Source organism: Cricetulus griseus, chromosome 3, assembly GCF_003668045.3.
Source record: "Cricetulus griseus strain 17A/GY chromosome 3, alternate assembly CriGri-PICRH-1.0, whole genome shotgun sequence".
In the NCBI taxonomy this organism is placed as follows: domain Eukaryota; kingdom Metazoa; phylum Chordata; class Mammalia; order Rodentia; family Cricetidae; genus Cricetulus; species Cricetulus griseus.
In genome coordinates this window covers 131,156,601-131,176,270 of record NC_048596.1, presented here as the reverse complement: position 1 = coordinate 131,176,270, position 19,670 = coordinate 131,156,601, and the positions used below count along the sequence as shown (strand labels likewise).

General features: G+C 44.1%; 1 protein-coding gene across 1 annotated transcript in view; it reads left to right on the top strand.

Moving 5' to 3' along the window:
- The first annotated feature begins 3,708 nt into the window (after positions 1-3,708).
- Chsy1 (chondroitin sulfate synthase 1) overlaps positions 3,709-19,670 on the top strand; it is a 61,242-nt gene continuing 45,280 nt past the window's right edge. The window contains exons 1-2 of the mRNA XM_027408100.2: positions 3,709-4,062; positions 17,551-18,046. Of these exons, the coding sequence (XP_027263901.1) occupies positions 3,746-4,062; positions 17,551-18,046 (813 nt within the window). The 5' untranslated portion in view covers positions 3,709-3,745. The remainder of the gene's footprint in view (positions 4,063-17,550; positions 18,047-19,670) is intronic.

The following is a 19,670-nucleotide window of genomic DNA, read 5'->3' as shown; positions in this document are numbered from 1 at the left end:
TCATTGTTGAACTAGCTGGACCACAGCCTGTAAACCACTTTAATAAATCTTTTAACAGATACAGATTCTATCCATTTTGTTCCTGTAGAACCCTGACTGATACAGCACTAAGGACATTCTAGACAACAAATGTTGGATCTGGAAGCTGCAACATAATACACAATCAATTGTCATCTCCTTTCTCAGACTGGAAATGCCCCAAATAGAGGAAAATAATGAGAAAAAAGTGGAGGAGTATTGGGAATTGAACCCAAAGGCCTTGTGATAGGCAAACACTCTACCATTCAGCTACACCCACAACCCTTTTTCTTCCTTTTCTTATTTAAGTTTAAAACAGGATTTCACCAACTTCCCCAGGCCTTGAGCTGACAATCCTCCTGCCTCAGCCTCTCAAGGAAGTGCTGGGATTGCAAGTGTGTGCTGTCACTCCTGGCTAGAAAAATCAATATGCTAATGGGGATCTTGCTTGTCAGTTTAATAGTAGTATTGGTAATGAAGCAAAGCTCCACTGGATTAATTGAGGTTAAATGGCCATATTAGTGGATTGCCCGAAGCAAACAGACCCTGCTGACAGGACAAAAGAGGCATTTCTGAACATTTTTTTGGATAAGATGACTACTTTTTTCCAGAGACTCCTGTTTGAGGCTTGGGCCTTGCTGTGTCTTTAAAGAAACCCACACAGGGAACCCTGTCAGTTGTTAGAGGCATGCTGCCAACAAACAATTGAGATATTTACTGAAGGTTTCCAAGAAATTGCGGCAAATCATATGAAATGTTATACCTGTTTTAAACAGGCAATCAATGTATTAGCAGCAGAAAAAAATGTAATATGTGAGAGAACAAAGCTGCAATTAACAAGAAAATGTAATGTAGGCAGAGATCAGTTTTAATGATGTCATAAGGAATTGCACTCAGGCAAATATTAAAGTCAGTGAGCTGTCACTTCTGAGTAAATTTTGAACCATTAGTCTAGAACCCTTCATGCGCTCCAGCCAGTGAAAGACCAACATAGAAACAAGGGACTGTCATATTCTGAGACTCTGAGCTTGGCCAAGTAGGGACTCAGTGTAGAACTCATATCCCATTCCAGGATAAACGTGTGTCCAACATGAGCCCCTGCTCCAATGGGATGTGAGCCACCAACAGTCTACAAGAAGGGGCTAGCGAGGTGGCTTAGCAGGGAAAGGTGCTTGCCACCAAGCCTGATGACTTAAAGTCCCATTGTCAGGCCCCACGTGGTGGGAAGAGAGAACTGACTCCTGAAAGTTGTCCTCTGGCCTCCACATGTGTTCCATACCATGAACATAAACACACACAGAGACACATGCTAAATAAATGTAATAACCTTAAGTCTACAAGGAGCAACTTCAGCACATAGCTTCTCTGTTCATCAGGAGGTGAGGTGGGTGAGGGTGTTGACTTGGGAACTGAGGGACTTCTAGGAAGCAGGGAACAGGGAACAAGATGTTCAACATTCTCAGCATATTCCCATCACACAGTTCTGTCTTTTCATTTGGACTTGTTTAGAAAATGTAGACATGTCTAAAGCAGTCTAGAAGATACTGAAGGCATTGACTATGTCACAGAGTTGAACATCTGTGTCTTGCCAGATTTGTACTTTATGTAAATCAGTGTGAATTATGGGGTGGCTGCTGAATTTGGGGACTCTGGTGACTTCTTGGCGTTTGTGGTTTATGGTCTTACTGGAACCTTTCTCTCTGGTTTCCCAGACTGTAATTCATGGCTGTGTGTTCTGTATTTCCCCCCAAAGATCACTGTTGGAATTCTGTCTTCACTGCATAATGAATATTTTATTCTTAGATGTGGACCATCTCCTACAGAGGGAGTCTGGGGAGGCAGGTAATGAACTATTTCTGAAATAAATCACAAGTGTCAAAAAAAGTGGCACGATCCAAAGGACCAGTAACCACCATTCAGTGGCAGAGAGGAATCTGTACCTTGCACAGCTTTGCCGTTTCAGTTGGAATATTTCAGCCTTTTGATCTATTAATCATGGAAAAGAGATCCAAGAATAGCCCCCCACCCCACAAACGCTTGTTTTCTGTCTTCTATTTGTTTGATTAAATGAGAATTTCTCAGGCTCTGGGGCCGTATTCAGAGGGTAGAATCCTGTCCTAGTACATCAGAGATTCAGGGGTTAGTGGCACCCACTAAACAAGGGTGGTGGCACCCTGGCCTGGAATTCAGGCCACTCCAGCTGCATAATCAAGACGATAAGAAGTTCAAGATAATATAATATTCACCTTCAGCTAGCTCCTGGCGCATCTGGCCTATAGAAGACTCTGTCTCAAAAAATCACTCAGGCCCAGGTAGCTACTTGGCTATTATAACCCTAACACATTGGTGACTACGATATAAAATTGGTATTTACAAACATTCATCACTCGGGTACCCTCTCTGCGGTTTTTGTTTGCTTGTTGTTGTTTTGTTTGAACAAAATGTCTAAAAGTTAAGACTGACCAAGTACAGGGGAAACTGGTACCCAACTTAAAAATCCATTCTGCGAGCCTAGCCTACTTGGTGACCTCCAAGACTGAGAAATACTGTTTCAAAAAACAAGGTGGGTGCTTCCTGAGGAACCAAACGCACGTGAGCGCACGCGAACCCCCCCCCCCACACAATCCATATGTTTTATAAATCGACTCTTTATGAATAATGAGGGATTCAGGTGAGAGGTACTATCCAGCTCCCTGCCCACTGGGACTCAATACGGGTGTTTTTATCATCTAACGTTAATTCACCCACGGCTCTTCCATATCCTTTAAGCCAGCAGAGGCAGGCGAGTCTCCCAGTTCGAGGCCGGCCATAAAATTCACGCTTCGCTGCCAGAACCGCGTGCCCCAAGCGTTCCCAGGTGAACTGTGGCTGTATTCGCTCCGGCTCCGCCCGCAGCATGGCGAGTACAAAGCTGCAGTGTGGACACGGCTGCGCTGGCCACGGAGCCGGGAGTTGGGCCTGGGGCGGGAAGGGCGTGGCGACCGGGCGCGTCTGGGGAGCCAGCCGGTCAACTCTGTCCACGTGCGGAGCCCGGCCGGGGGTGACGGGGGCGTGGCCGCGGGTAACGGGCAGCGGTGGCTGGAGTCCCGCCCGCACGGCTCTTGAGGATGCTAACCCACGCCCCTTCGGCCGGCCGCAGACTGCGGGGCGGACGCCTTTTTTTTTTTTTTTTTTTTTTTTTTTGGTTAAACTTTAGCCACGTGAACTGCCCCCCATTCACTTTTGCGCCAATCACGATGCGCGGACGGATCCCGAGAGGGGCCACGGTACGCCGCCGGCGGGCCGCTTCTTAACGCGCGGTGCGTGACGTGAGGGGCTCCTTTGCAATGGCGCGCTAAGCCGGAGGATGTGCAGCTGCAGTGGCGGCGGCGTAGGGCACCGAGAGGGCGGGCGCAGCGCGAGCCGAGCCGAGCCAGCCGGGGGACGCGAGCCGGAGGAGCCGCTGTCGCCTCGCGCCGGAGTCGCCGGCTACGCGCGCGGGGCATGGTCCCCTCTTAAAGGCGCAGGCCGCGGTGGTGCGGGCGGGCGCGCGGAACAAAGCGCCGGCGCGGGGCCTGCGGGCGGCTCGGGAGCCGCGATGGGCGCGGCGGGCCCGGCGGCCGCGGCGCTGCCCGGGCCGGGCCTGGTGGCGTTAGGGCGGGCTGGCCTCCGCGGGCGGGGGCGGCGGACTGAGGGCGCGCGGAGCCTGCGGCGGGGACAGCGGCCCGGCGGGCGGAGGGGCGCGGGCATGGCCGCGCGCGGCCGGCGCGCCTGGCTCAGCATGCTGCTCGGGCTCGTGCTGGGCTTCGTGCTGGCCTCGCGGCTCGTCCTGCCCCGCGCCTCGGAGCTGAAGCGTGTGGGCCCGCGGCGGCGCCCCAGTCCCGAGGGATGCCGGCCAGGGCAGTCGGCGTCGCAGCCCGGCGGTGCGCGAGGCGATGCGCGCGGGGCGCAGCTCTGGCCGCACAGCTCGGCCGCCGAGGGCGTCCCGCGTGACAGGAACTTTCTCTTCGTGGGAGTCATGACCGCTCAGAAATACCTGCAGACCCGCGCCGTGGCCGCCTACAGGTGAGCCCCCTTTGCGTGGACACCATCTCCTGCATCCAGCATCCCGGCGGGCGGCCGGGCGGGTTCTCAAGAGGCTTCCGTGGAAGTGCCCGCGACTGCAGGCATAGGCAGCAGGGTTTAGAGGAGAGCGAACGCTCAAGGGCAAGGCTTTGGGATTAGATGGAGTAGCCTGGCTTCTCAGGGTGTGCCTCTCACCCTGATCTCCTGCAAGACGCATAAGCTTTCTAGGTCCTGGAGTCTTTGTTAAAAGGATGAGTCTCTCCCATAAGGTGGTGGGGAAATTCAGAGCGTTGTACCTGGAATAGTGGAGGCAGAGGTTATAATTTGAGTCCCTAAAATAGGCACTTTGTCCTTGCAAAGGGAAAGCCCGCCTAAATTAACCTGACTAGGACTCTTCCGTGCCACACTTTTAAGATTTCCACAGAGTCACTCCTTTTAGTGAGAGTGCTCACTCGGGTTTGTTAAGTAGGGAGAAAGAATCTTGAGGAAAAAACAGCTAATGTGATAGATTCAGTCAATGCAAGACTACATTCTGGTGTTTCCTCACTCAGTTACAGAGGTGTATGCATGTTCGGAAGGAACTGGGCCCTAGTGAGCTAAATGAGTCATAGAAGTAGCTGCGATCATGTTCAGGATTAACAAAGGGATTAGCCAAAGTAGCCTTTAGATAGGAGATGGTTTGGGAATGGAGGACTTGGTTAGAAATGCATTTGCATTGCAGCGAATCTGAAATACAAGAGGGGTGTAGACTCAAGCGAAGGGATTTGGTGGAAACTTCGTGCCTGTGTGTGTGTGTGTGTGTGTGTGTGTGTGTGTGTGTGTGTGTGTGTGTGTGTGTAGTACAGAAACCTTTACTGTATGGCTGAAGTCTGGAATTCCTCCAGGCACGAATCAGTGACAGGAGTGGTTTCAGGGCACGAATGTTCTGGGGCTCTGATCATTTTTGAGCAAGGCTGCACTGGTTGCTGTTTGTTTTAAATTTATAACCAGTACTTTTATAACTTTAGCTTTTAAGTTCCATTCCTGGTCTAAGTTTTCAGGCAGCAGCAGATGTTGTAAGGGAACAAGCATAGCCGGATCTCTCCGTTCTTTAAGCCATGTGAGGGATTGAGGGAAAAGGTGAAAAGCCCTGGAGAGTGACCAGAGGCTGCCTCAGAATGGCTTGACCACCATTCCTGCTGCTCAAGTCAAGAGGTTGCATTTTGCCAAGAAAAGTTCTGAGTGGCCAGGGATGCTTAGAGTGCAGGTGGCTGGCTGCTTGTGTGGACTAACAGAGTAGTTTAAGAACCATTAGGTCAAAATTGTCTCCCAGATGTTCTATGATTTAGTATCTTTATCAGAAATTGAGGGCAGATGTGGTGACACAGGTCTTTAATTTCAGCAGGATCTCTGTGAGCTTCAGGATAGCCTGGTCTTCACAAATCGGTCCAGGCCAGATCTGACGAACAATGAGACCCGTCTCAAAAATAAAAAAAGAAGTCAAACAAAAAAATGAAAAGGTCCCCCTCCCTCCCATGGCTCAGTAGGTAAAGGTGATTGTTGCTAAACCTCACAACCTGAGTTTGATCTCCAGAAAGATACCACATGGTAGGAGGAGAGAGTTGACTCCCCAAAATTGTCTTCTTGACTTTCACACCTGTTCGGTCAGGTGCGTTTACCCTCCCACACAACATACACACAATAGACAAATACTTGTCCTTTTCAGTAATAAAATTAAATTGAGGACAAACCCACTAAATTGTTTCTGGTTTTGAAAATAAATCCATGAAACTGCAATTTAGTGACAGGTCACATGAAATCAAAACTCTGGAGTTTGTTGGAATGGATTATATGACTCCTAGCCCCTCCCCTGTACATTTCATGCTTATGAAGTCAGCAAACACAAATCGATATCGATCATCATGCCAGTGGTACCCAGGATGTAGTGTACACCAGTTCTGCAGTTTTGTGATTGGCCCATGGTCACCCAAAGCCCATCACAAAATGCAGTGTATGTAGTCTTTTTGGCCTCTTTTCTTTAATGTTAAGACTTTCTCATTGTCCATTTTCTTTTACGCAGTGGGGAAGTAGAAAATGCTTTCTGTTTGGTTTCTTCCTCTAACAAAGAAGGAAACGCTGCATCCACCAGTCATTTCTTCCCTGTTTTGACTTACTCTGTCTGTGATCTGAAGAAAGCACAGGAAGGTCTTCTCTTGCTGGTCAGGGTCCCTTCCCTGCCTGTCAGCCTGCAGTTAGATTGGACAGCCTTAGGGAACTTTCAGGGAAGGCCTAAATTGGGAGAGAGGTTAGTGGGTTGTAAGTTATTACTACAGTTTTACTGTTCTTTGCAGCCTGGGCTAGAAGTCCACACTGTGTTCCTAAGTTGGAACATCCATGTACAGTACTGTGTGAAAATAGCTTGATTCTTGAATCATAGAGCACAAGGTGGAGCCTGAGTTTGGAAGTGGGTGTGCTCAGTGTTGTTTCTCCTAAAAAGTAAATTTCGTTTGTTTTTTGTGTAGACTAGACTAGCTTAAACTGAACCTTCCATCCGTACTGCTAGGAATTTTGGGCATATACCACCACACTTGGCTTATTCTTCATTATATGAAAACCCCATCATTCAAGAAGTGGAGGCAGGCAGATTAGAAGTTCAAGGCCGGCCTGGCTACATGAGACTTTGTCTTTTAAAACCAAACAAAAAGATTAGATTGTTGCCTTCATCGCTCCCCTCATCCTCTGATTTAACAAAACTATTGTTTGACTTATAGATGGAGATGCTAATACTGTGATATAAGATACTAAAAATGTCAGAATTTATGCTTTGGGACTAGTAACTAGCAACTTTTTCCTTCCGAGGACTGAGATCCAGGAAGGAGCTAAGAAGATCTTGAAAACTCCAGGAAGGCATGCTTGCCTGGACTATAGTTACTTCAATGTAATGCTTTGACGGAAGAACAGCCCCATTTGTATATACTCTTACTTTGTAGACCTGCTGTACACTTAGAGTGAGGCTAGGCCCCACTGAGAGACAGATGGGCAATGATAGCTAATACCAGACACAAAACAGTTTTGAAAGTAGGCAGAATGAAACTCAAAGTATAAGCAGATAGAGACCAGCTGGAGCCAACTTGTGTTGATCCCATGATTAACTGCTGTGCTCACAGGAGCAATCCTGACTCATTACAACATTTAGGTGCACTTAGCTACAGTTCAGCCCTTTGTAAAGCAGGTGACCCCTGTGTATGGCCACATCCTGTGTGGCCCTTGTGTATCCAAAACCTGAGTCTTGAGGGCACAGCAAGACAGATCTTTGTTCTGCTAGTTCTATTAAAAAGGGCTCTAAAAGGGGTTTCAGCTAGTGATGAGAAAATAGAACAGGCTGGGCAGGGTGATGTCCTGTCTGTAGTAGGTGGTTGTGAAGGCTTTAGAGAAAAGGGCATTTATGCCACTTGGGTTGGATAGTGAAAGACTGGTTGTGTGACTATTACTGATAAACATATTGGCAAAGGGAAAGCTAGATGCTGAGAGGCAGAAGCCAGAAGGCCATAAAAGAAGGAACTGGGTCTGACTGTTCAGACTCATGGAATTGTATTCCAAGTGAATGGAAAAACCACTTGAGGCTGTGAGCAGAAAGGGAGATGGGTGGCTGAGAGTCTACAAATAAATACAGAAAATAATTCACGTAGATGCACCAGCAAAGTTATTTGTTATGTATTTTTACTTTAAAATATGATTCACATGTAATAATTTGTTGTGCCAATAATTAACAGGTTGATAGGGTGTCTGGATTTACTAACAGTAGTTCATATTTTCTTTAATTTTTGTATTTTTTTCTTAGGGTTTTTTTTTTTAACATATAGAAGCCAAAGGGTCAAATAATTCAACCTGTCTTACTTTATTGTCATTATTATTTTGAGTATGTATGGGTGTTTTGCCTGCATGTATGTCTGCGTGCCATGTATGTACCTGGTTCCAGAAGAGGGCCTCAGATCTTCTGTGACTGGAGTTATAGATGGTTGTGAGCTATTATGTGGGTTCGAGGAACCAAACCTGGGTCCTCTGGAAGAACAGCCAGTGCTCTTACCCACTGAGCTGTCTTGTCTCTCTAGCCCCATTTTGTTTTGTTTGTTTGTTTGTTTGTTTTTTGTTTTTGTTTTGTTTTTGAGACTCACTTTGTGGTTCAGGCTGGCCTTGAATTGTTAATGATCCTTCTGCCCTCAACCTCCTGAGTGTTAGTATTGCAAGTAAAAGTCACTATTCCCTGCTCCTGATTTTAGATTTCCCTCTTTAAGTTCAAAAAGTCACCTTCAGCCCCTTTGATTTTCAAATGAGAGAGAGTCTCACCCTGTCCAGGGTGGCCTTGAGCTTGCTTTAGCTTCCAGTTAGCTAGGATTACAGCCTTTGTCACCAGGCCAATCCCCTGAGGATCTTTTTTTGTCTTTTGAGACAGGATTTTTCTGTGTAGCTTCGTGGCGTATCCTGGTACTTGCTCTGTATACCAGGCCTCGAACTAAGAGATACATGCCTGCCTCTGCCTCCCAAGTGCTGGGATTAAAATCCCATCTGTGCTTAATGCTCAGAACACTAAACTTCTACTTTAGCCTAATCAAAAAATTGCTTGGAGGGTACAAGCAATTGAGTTCTAGCTTGAGACCCAGGTACAAAAAAAGCAGGACAGAGGACTGAGTAGGATTTCTGGGGCTTACTGGATAGCACCTTAGCCTAACTGCTAAATCCCAGGCTACTGAGAGGTTTTAGAAGCATACAGTATTCTTGAAGATGATGCCTGTTTCCCAGTGGCATGCATCTCTCTCTCTCTCTGTCTCTCTGCCTCTCTCTCAAACACACACACACACAGGCAAAGTGGGAAAAAAAACCCACTGAGTTAACCTATTACAGTTATTTGGATCTTACTGTACCTGACCTAAAGTTGGAAACAGTTGTTTCTTTCTTCTTTTTTTTTTTCTTTCCTCTGAAGATGTGATTGCTTGTCTAGGAGTGATTAGCATTTGTGTGCAGACAGCTGTGGGTAGAAAAGGTAAGACCACTAGCTTTAGATACAGGACTTTTACTCCAGACTTTATCAGTTAATGGCCCTTCCTAATACTTTGAATCTAGGCAAACTGTTCCTCTTGCCAGCCTTAATGAGCTTCTTTCCCTAATGTATCAGTAATTTCCTTATTTCTTGAACTAAGTAAACTATGTTTACCTTACTCTTCCACGCAGTTCAGTTTGGCAAATATTAATATGGAAAGTTTACCTGTAAAATTCAAATAATCAACTTTTAAGTGTACTTTGCAGCCAGCACAACTAATTTCAGATTATGAATTACCTGTAGAAAAAGGCTGCTGAAAGATGTGGTCCTGAAATGAGTGTAGTTTTATCTATTATGGTTTGAGGGTTTTGTGTTGTCAATAAAATACTCTTAAGGATTGCTATAATTTTCAGTAGAAAATTATACATATGTTCTTGTTCCACTGGCAGTCTGATTTTTTTTTTTTTTTTGCTGTCCATTAATTAAGTTGTTAGTTATTGAAAGATTACTAATACTGGGCTTCAACTCCTATTGAGCCTCGTCTAGATGAAAAAAATGAAGACAGTGTTGATTGACAAGGGCTCAGAAGGTACCTGTAGGAAAATGTGAAGAAGGGCTCACTCGCACTTTGTGCCAAAGGAAGGGTTAAGGTCATTCTCACCCATACTCCAACCCTTTCTTTCCTTTTGAGCCAGAGACAATAGCAGGTTTTCTAAGTCAAGTAGTAGCAGGAAATGGTAATGGTGGGTAATGAGAAAGGATAGTTCTGTGGAGGGGGCTGTGAGTTCTGGGCAGGAAAGTGATGGCACGGACACCAAGGGCCAGGTTGAAAGAAGGCACCTGTGTTCTGTATAATGCTATAGGTAAGGGGACAGCTTTTTTCGTAGACATGAGAGCCAGAGGCATCTGGAAGAGTCTAGAGCAGAGTGAGAAAGTAGACCAAATATGGCCAGCAAGAAGGCCAGGGCTATTTGCAAGAGAGGGGAGAATAGCAGGAGACAGAGAATAGAGAAAACACTGAGAGAGGCAGTAGCAGAGGATTGGGGAGGCCTGTGAAACTGGCAGGGTTATAAGGAGAATAAGTAGCTGGGGAGGGAAGCCCAGGAGCTGGAAAAGTTGAGGATAGGGAAGGAGGTGAGAAGGGCGTGGACTTTAAAATTTGTAGCAGGACTTGTGATCCTGAAGGAGACTGGAGGCCAGCCTGAGTTTGATATGCCGGTAGTCACCAGAGCAAGGGAAATGATTCCTTCTGGTAGAGGGGATCTCCTGGGGAATGCTGGCCTTTATCTAGCCACCAGAAATCCTCCTATAGTACAGTCACGGCCCATTTCTGAATATTTGGACTACCTTTTGGAGTTTGGGAAATTGGAGTCTTCTGGACCTGACATATACCAGACTCAGGAACTTGTTATGTAGAACCAACAGTGATATGATATTTCAGCATGAGAGTAGCTTGAAAGGATCTGTGTTTGGAAGTTCACCTGATGGTCTTGCCATCTGGAGGCTTTATTGAGTTTGTTTCTGATGGTAATAGCCACAGGTGAGTGTGCAGGATCTGGAACAGTAAACAGGTCCATACAAGAGGGTTTGAATTACGCTTTTTGCCTTAAGAGTTAAACCTAGTCACAACCTGAAAGAGTTTTTATGTTGCCAAGCCAGGTAGATGCAGGGCAGGTGGAAGTGGGAGAAGTGTGTGCAAGGCTGCTCTCCTTATCTAAGAGGACTGTTTCCTTGCTATTATCAGTGCTCCTGTCCCCACTGTGAAAGAACTGGAGATAACCAGGAAACAGGAGTGGGTGAAGAGATAAGCTGGCCCTTAGAGGCTGTGGAGTGGCACCTGTTTGTTCTGCTTGGCACATACTCATTAGCTGTCTGTCCTTACCAGCCCTGAGTTTCCTGTGGGTAATGATACTTCAGAGTCCTCCACCTGCTAAGAGCGAGTGGCTGCAAAGCAGTCTGTGATTGTTGAGTCCAGGGTAACTGGTGGCAGTTGATAAACAGGCTGAGTCCAGGTAGCACCTCACAGCACCAGGACACTGATTTACAAGAGGAAGCTCAGGATAGCTTTATTTCTCTGATCAAATTTTTTCCTAAGATTTGAAAACTTGTATTTTGTTTATATATACTCCCCCACCCCCAGCATAAACATAATAAGAACTGTAGCTCGGGAAAGTACATGAACTTTAAGTATGTAGCAGCAGTACAGAAGTTGTTCGGAGGGCTGTGGTGCTCGTCTAGAGCCTTTGGAGGCCTTCAATGCACCTTCTGTCATTTACAGGTTGCATTTTAATTCACAGGTTCCAAAAATGGTGTGTGTGGTCTCTTGGTGAGTGTCTTCATTGTTGCTTGTGATCCTGGACTCAGGGCTGGCTCCTCTTAGTGCCTAATAGTTGGAAATGCCTCTGGACTACTATCCAGACCATTGTTGAGGTAGGAAGTTGTAATCCACCCTGGCAGCAACTCAACTGAGAAGAACCTCCCCATCCCTTTAGGACATGATATTGCTATATATACAGCCAAACTAGTTATCTTCCTGCCTCAACCTCCTAAGTGCTTGGATTGTAAGGTATGCATCACTTCACCCAGCAAAAAATGTTCTTTTATACTTGTTCTCCCAGTAAGTCTATGTTTAAGGATCAGCAGTGAAGACTATAATTTAGCCTTTAAAAATAATTTCCCCACCATTCTCTATTATATTTTTCACTTACTCCCATAACAGTTTGAGATTACTCATGTCTTAAGGACAGTAGGTTGGTTGACTTAAAAAGAGGAAATCATATGCCTGGAAACCATGTACTTCCAAAGATGCTAAGGACTTTAAAAGTGGAGTTCCTGGTATTGAGGGAGAAATAGCTCTCGTCAGTTATTGGTTGTCCTCTGCTCTGGGAGGCAGCTGAATTTTCATAGGTCCCTGTGCTGCTCTGACTGACAGTGGAGAACAGCATCTTCCTTCTGAACATTCTCTGAGAGGACGGATTTAGACTGTTGCCCCATCAGACTGTGCTTCTCACAAAGATGGGCCTGGAGGAGGCTTTTCTCGTAGCACTTAGTGTTAGGCATACTTTTACACTTAGCTCTGAGCAATAGTGCAGTTTGGTGACTTCTCCTTTCTGCCTCTTAGGCAGCATGTATCTGAAGGTGGGCCACTGTTAGCACACATGGGTAATGCTGTGGTCTCAGGTCTGAGCACAGAAGTTTGCTCCAGTTTGAGGGGCACCTCCTGGGAGTGTTCTTGCTGTCCCAGTTTGCCCTGGCACAGAACAGGGCAGAGCCCTCTTCATTCACCAAGATTTTGCCCTTCTTGCTTTGCTTTGGGTTACCTCCTCTTCCCTTGTTCATGTTCTCTTGCTCATTTTTCTCCTCATAGCATGCATTCTGGTTACTCGACTGTCAATCCTTTCTGTAGCAAAAAGGATTATATACATTTATTTCTAGTGTCCATCAACTCTGTGAGATATTCTGTCTTTCTTCCTTGGACCCCAGCCACTCAGCAACAAGACTGAGAAGCAGTATCTGAGGTAATTTTAGCCTTTCAAACTCAGCACTCTGTAACCACCAGGCAACATGTATAAGAGTGTTTTATTGGAGTAGAAAATCTCCCCACTTTTTTAACTGTAAAAATTAGCATAACTATTAAACTTTAGAAACTGTAAAAGGAGGAACTCAGTCTTATGCCACTTTTCTTTGATTTGCCTGTTGGATAAGGTCATTACAAAATAAACTGTTATGTTTTTCTTTTTTTCTTGTTAGCACAGCATGTCCTCTGGGGAATTTTTTTTCTTGGTTCTAAATATACATATCTATTGTAGAAGGTATAGGAAATAAAAAGAAAATGAAATTTTTTCTTTTCAGAATTTTATTTTTTATCTATTTAAACATTTTTTGAGATTATAACTACATCATTTCCCCTTCTCCTTCCAAACCTTCTCATGTACCCATTTCTTTTTCAAATTGGTAGTCTGTTTTGTTAACGCGTGTGTGTGTGTGTGTGTGTGTGTGTGTGTGTGTGTGTGTGTGTGTGTGTGTGTGTGTGTGTTCCTAAATATATAACTACAACCTGCCCAGTTTGCATACTATTACTTGTATGTATATGTTTTTAGGGCTGACCGTTTGGTATTGAGTAACTAGTTGGTTTGCTCTTCCTATGGAAGACAACTAATCCTGCTCTCAACATTGCTCAGTTGCCTGTAGTTCTTTGTGTAGGGTTGAACAACCCCCCTACCTCTACCCTCAGTCCATGTTAGCATGGCTATTGTTGTTGTCTTTGTTTGGGTCATGTTTAAGCTGCAATGTTGTAAGACTTTATTTTATGTGTGTGGGTGTTTTGCCTGAATGTATGTCTATGTACCACGTGCATGCCTAATGTCAAGGAAGCCAGAAGCAAGGCCAGTGTTCTTTACTGCTAAGCTATCTCTCTAGTCCCAAATTAAATACTTTCTAATTCTCCATTTAGAAACAATCACAGCGAATACTTTAGGGTCTAGTTGTACATTATTTTTGTGTTTTTAGTAAGCTAGGATATATATGTATACTCTTTCCTGCCCTCTTAATTTGTGGGTGTAGGGGGATAGAGTCCAGGCCCGTGCACTTGTAAGTATGCACTCTATCACTTGCTACATTCTGAGCCCTTGGTGGCCTCTTTGTAAACTGAGGCATATGTTATGGATGCTTATCCAGGACAATGTCTATATTGTAGATGTAGTTTTTCTTACAATGATAATTGACTAGAAGTGGAGAAGGATACAAAGCCCTAACTCAACACAGGCATTCCTTGGCCAAGCTGCCAGCTGTCCAGCTGCATTGCTTAGTTGCGGTTTAATTTAGTACAGGGGAGAGCATTTAGAAACTTGGGGAAATAGAAGATTTCCTGGCACTGTCGCATTTCAGCTGTCTTATCTGAGCTGTAGAAAGAGTTGGGTATCCATCCATTGAAAATTGAGCTTTCTGGCAAGGACTTTTGCAAATGTTCTGCCATTTCCATAGGGAGCTCCAGGCAGCACATGTGTCGATGGCCAAGTAGACATTTGCTTATGAGAGTCACGGAACTTGACCTGCTTTAATCACAGGAGGGCAGGCTTGCTTGTTCAGCAGCATTGCCTTCACTTTGAAATTATAAATGTGTTCCTTTCCTCCTCCCTCAGGATAGTGAATGGAGTTATATTCCAGAGTACATTCACTCTGTGGAACCCTAATTGAAAAGATCATAATTTCTTAGGATTGGAGGGTTTGCAAAGAATTCATGAAAAGATTTTCCTCAAACCACCCTTCAATTAGAATAGAAAAGACAACATGAGGCTTGCCCTGGGTTACCTAAAAAAGGACTGGATAATAATTGGGTGGGGCTGCAGAGGAGCTTTTAAGGAGGGTTTGAGGTTGGATTGTCTGTTTTTAAAATTAATTGCTTTCTCTTCTTGGACAAATTACACCATTTCAAGTCACAGTTGGGACATTAATTGCATCCGTGATGGCTGTGTTACCAGTATGTTCTGCATGCATTCTGCCTGGGGCACTGGGAAATAGTGCCAGGCAGAAATGAATTTTGATCTTTAGTCTAATATGAAAGAGCCTAGTGTTTTAAGTAAAAACACTTAAAATTTACATTATTAGAATTCTACCCTAAAACAATGTCTGAAATTGAAAGTTAAACACAATTCTAAACACAGTAGATGGCTTGAGGGTTTAGGTTTTTAGCCAAAAATATGAGATGCACTTTCTATACTGCCATCACTACAGTGCAGTCTTAAATATGACTGTTCCATGTTTAGCCCACATTGCCCTGTCTTTCTTACTTCTTTCTTTACCTTATTTTATTTGCAAGCTTCTGCCTTCTCTAGTATGTCACGCTGAGGCAGTGCTGACAGTGGAATCAGGACTCATTCCAGCAGTACACTGAAGCCCAAGCACTATAGACTGCCAGTTTCTTTAATAGGTAGCTTCTTTGAAGACAGGAATCACCTAAGCTGCTGCTTCTCCCCAGTTAATACCCTCTTGCTCCCACATTTCATGGCTTCTGGGGTTGGTTGCTATAGTATTACTTTGAACTCGGTCTGTTTTAGTGATCACATTTTAGTGTAGAAGCCCATGGCATACTAACACTGATAGGCAGAAGAAGTTAAGGTGCTTTCATCATTGTCCTTTTTCATTCCGTCATAAGATGATGCACATTTCATAAGCACCACAGTTGTACTGGGTTTCAACACATGGAGCCTCTGACTTTTCCCTCTGAATAATTGTTTTCTTGTTTGTGCTTTGAGTAAATTGATTTTCTTCATGTATGAATTGTAGGAAGTATAGCTGGGCTGATGGACAGTTATGAAGCTCATCTGGAAGTGATTTTTATCTTTTGGCAAACAACAAAACACAGCATCTGTAAAGCCACTTGCTGTATAGGAGGGACGGTTTTCAGTCCATGTGTTCACTGACCTTTGTTATGTGCCAAGCATTGCGATTATTTACATTTTCAAAGAATTATTGTGACCAAAAGAAAACACGGGAGGCAAAACATTAGTATGTAAGCAGAGCAGAACAGGGCTCCTTGGCTTAAAAGGACCTGGTACACTGGCTTCCTGTGGTAGAAGAGGTTTGGGAGGTGGCTCCCCTACAGATGGGATCACATCACAAGAATACCTGTAGATTGTCATATATTCTGTATGTCGTAGGCATGTGCCAAAGGACTTGTCCCTTTTAAAGGTAGAGTTGGCTTCTCCTTATGGTTAACTGTTCATCTATCCTGTATTTATTTTTGCCTTTTTTTTTTTTTTTTTTGCTTTATTTTGCTTTTTGAAACAGGGTCTAACCATGTTGCCCAGACTGATCTCAAACTCATGATCTGAAGTGGTCCTGTCCTACTCCTGATTCCTGAGTAGGGATTGTTGCCATGTGCTACCATGAATATATGCTTTTTAAAGATTTATTTTTATTTTGTGTATATTTGACTCTCTCTTGCGCTCTCTCCGTATGTGTGTGTGTGTGTGTGTGTGTGTGTGTGTGTGTGTGTGTGTGTGTGTGTGTCTGTCTGTCTGTCTGTCTGTCTGTCTGTCTGTGTCATGTGTGCTGGTGCTCTTAGAGGCTAGGAGAGGATCCCTTGGAACTGGAGTTGCAGTTGTAAGCTGCTCTGTGTGGGTGCTGAGATTAAAGGTGTGCACCACCATGCTGGGCCTTGATTTTCTTAATATTAAATTTACTACAAATTGAGCATCTCTAATGTGGAAATTCAGAATGCTCTAAACTATGAGACTTTGAGTGCAGTGCTCAATGTTTCAGGGCACTTGGATATTTGGATTAGGGGGCACATGACTGGTGAAATCTATACACATATTTTACAATGGGAAAAACTCCAGATAAAGGATATTCAGCCTTATTTGTTCTCTATCATGTTTTTCTTGAAAGTAGTCCATATAAATGAATGATTACAGACAGCTAAATTACTTAAGTTCTTAGCAGTAGCCTGAGCAAGGGAAAGGACATTATGATGACCTTAAATTAGTTCTTCCTAACAGGGTACATTGTTTCCATTTTATTGATTACAGATCTTCCTCTGTCTGGCCTGAAGCAACCCCTTTAAAACACCTCTGGCTTCTTTCAGTTCTAATTCGCACCTGGGGTTTTCAGAGTGCACTTTCCTTTTCTTCTGCAGTGTTCCCTTTGGTGTTTTCCAGGGCTTTCATGCCATAGAGGACCACTTCCTGGTAGACCCCACCTCTAGTTCTGTTGAGTTTTCCTCCATCTTCCCACATAGCAAACTCTGTTGTGCTCTGCACAACAGAGCCTTAGCATCCTGGCGTTTCCCTGCCTCAAGGAAGCATTCTCTGTTTTGGCTCTTCTTTGTTTGTATGCTGCTTGCCTTCAGAACATGTGATGCTGATAACCTACACATGTATGACCATCCTGATAGTGTCTGTCTTGGTGACTGCTCCATGACTCCCAACTGTGCTTTAGTTCACCTTTGCATCTATCTTAATTGGCACTTGAGGAGCTTTGCAGTAAGATATGTTGACTGGAAAATTTTATTTTTTTGGTCACTTATTTATTTTTTACATTTTGTTTACTTTGTAGGAGTATGTGGGCCTGTGCATGCCACATGTAGAGGTCAAAGGACAACTTGTAGGAATTGGTTTCCTCTTTCCAAACTCAGGTTGGTGGTGGGACTTGGTAGCTTGTGCCTTTATGGCTTAGCCATCCTTCAGAGCTGAGGAGTTGATGAAATTCAAAAGTTGACCTGACAACCTGGATCATGCTGTGACAGTTTGGTTTTTAGCTATAACTAGAATTTAATGATTCTTTAAGACCTCACCCTTCCTTTAGTTGGGGTTCTTTTGAAAATGAACCTGGGCTTTGTAGTACTCAGTGGGCTTCCGTTAGAAGAAGCAGGTAGACCAGATATTTGAAGCAGTCACACAGTGATTCAAATAAGCAGATAAATTCATTTCTGAAAACAACTGTCCTCTAATTATTACTTATTTTAATTCCAGAACATGGTCCAAGACAATTCCCGGGAAAGTTGAGTTCTTCTCTAGTGAAGGTTCAGATACATCTATACCCATTCCGATAGTGCCACTTCGGGGTGTAGATGACTCCTATCCACCCCAGAAGAAGTCTTTCATGATGCTCAAGTACATGCATGACCACTACTTGGACAAGTATGAATGGTTTATGAGAGCAGATGATGATGTTTACATCAAAGGAGATCGTCTGGAGAGTTTCCTGAGGAGTCTGAATAGCAGCGAGCCCCTCTTTCTCGGGCAGACAGGACTGGGCACCACAGAAGAAATGGGGAAACTGGCTCTTGAGCCTGGAGAGAACTTCTGCATGGGAGGGCCTGGTGTGATTCTGAGCCGGGAGGTGCTTCGGAGAATGGCACCGCATATTGGCAAGTGTCTTCGGGAAATGTACACCACCCATGAGGATGTCGAGGTGGGAAGATGTGTCCGGAGGTTCGCAGGTGTGCAGTGTGTCTGGTCATATGAGGTAAGAGCAGAATATTTTACATGGGAAAACCATCAGTTTTGCCTTTAAGGTTAAAAGTTGGTATAAATTATTAGTACATGTTTTAATTTTTAATTAGTTTTTAATTTTTTAAGTTCTTACTACCCTGATTTCCCCTGGCCTTTAGAACATGCCTTCTGTACTTCCTGATGTCTTTTTAAATAAAAAAACGGTACTCATAGTTTGAAGAAACCTAGGGTTTACTGACGGTACTAGTGACAGTTTTCCATGACATGCAGAATATCTGATTTTTGTAAGAGCATAGGATACTTCCTTCTTTCCTGTTTCCCAAAGGTCTCTACTTTCATATGGTCAAGATGACATACACAAATCAGAAACTTACATGTTTTCAACTTATAAAATAGTTAGTGATGAAAAATGGTCAGGAGCTTTTGGCTTGGCATTTGGGAGCTGGGGTTGCAGCACAGTGATCTGGCATGTGCTTAGCATCCCTGAGGACATTGCCAATACCAAAAAGAAATAAATGACTGTTATAAGCCTTGACCTTTTGTCTGTAAGCTTATGATATAGTCATTCCTTTCACATTAGGTGGCAGGCGATTCTGAGTTATTTTATGAAACCCTTATGGGAATCTGCTTGGAGGTATTTTCTCTTTACTAAGGGGACATGTGTTAATTTTGGGCTTTTCTGTTTTATTGCACATGTGTGCTTTTTTGCCCGTAGTTTCAAGATCTAATAACAGCAGTATGGTAGTTTGAATGTAATTGGCCCCCATAAGCTCATAGGGAATGGCACTATTGAGAGGTGTGTCTTTGTCAGAATAGGTATGGCATTGTTGGAAGAAGTGTGTCACTGTGGATGCTGCCTTTAAGGTCTCATAAATGCTTAACCATGCCCAGTGTCTCAGACCACTTCCTGTTGCCTATAAGTCAAGATGTAAGAACTCTCAGCTCCTTCTCTGGTACTGTGTCTGCCTGCATGCTGCCTTCCTTCCCAGGATGATGATAACAGACTAAACCTCTGAACTATAAGCAAGCTACCACATTTAATTGTTTTCCTTTATGGGAGTTACTGTCATGGTGTCTCTTCACAGCAATAGAATCCCTAACTAAGATAAGCAGCATGAAATGGATTTGTTGTATTTAGTCAACAAATAGTTTGGTCAACTATTGGTGGTTGTGAAGAACAGAAGGAACTGCTAGGCCTTTTCCCAAAGCAAGAACATGCCCTCCTATGTGAGCTCCCAGCTCTTTCTGAAGCACTTGAAAGAAGGGACATTGCCTGTGCTTGCCTCCCCTAACCCCCAACTTGCTATTAAATGTTCTCCAATTATTTTGCTACTTGTGCCTAAATTTTTAGGGAATTAGACATTTTAAAATGTATAGGAATGGTCTTCATATAATTTTTAATTACACAGTAACAAAGGGGTATTTTAAATACTATATATGCTCTGAATAAACCCTTTAATCTCTTATGTGCCTTACCCTCTCTCTGTGTGTGTCCATTACCTGGTGGTTGCACACCAGGCCTGGAAGATCTCTTTTGTCATGAACATTTGCAGTGAGGAAAGCTGTCTATTGTTTATTTCTGTGACGAGACACCATGACCAAGGCAGCTTACAACAGAGAGCATTTAACTGGGGGCT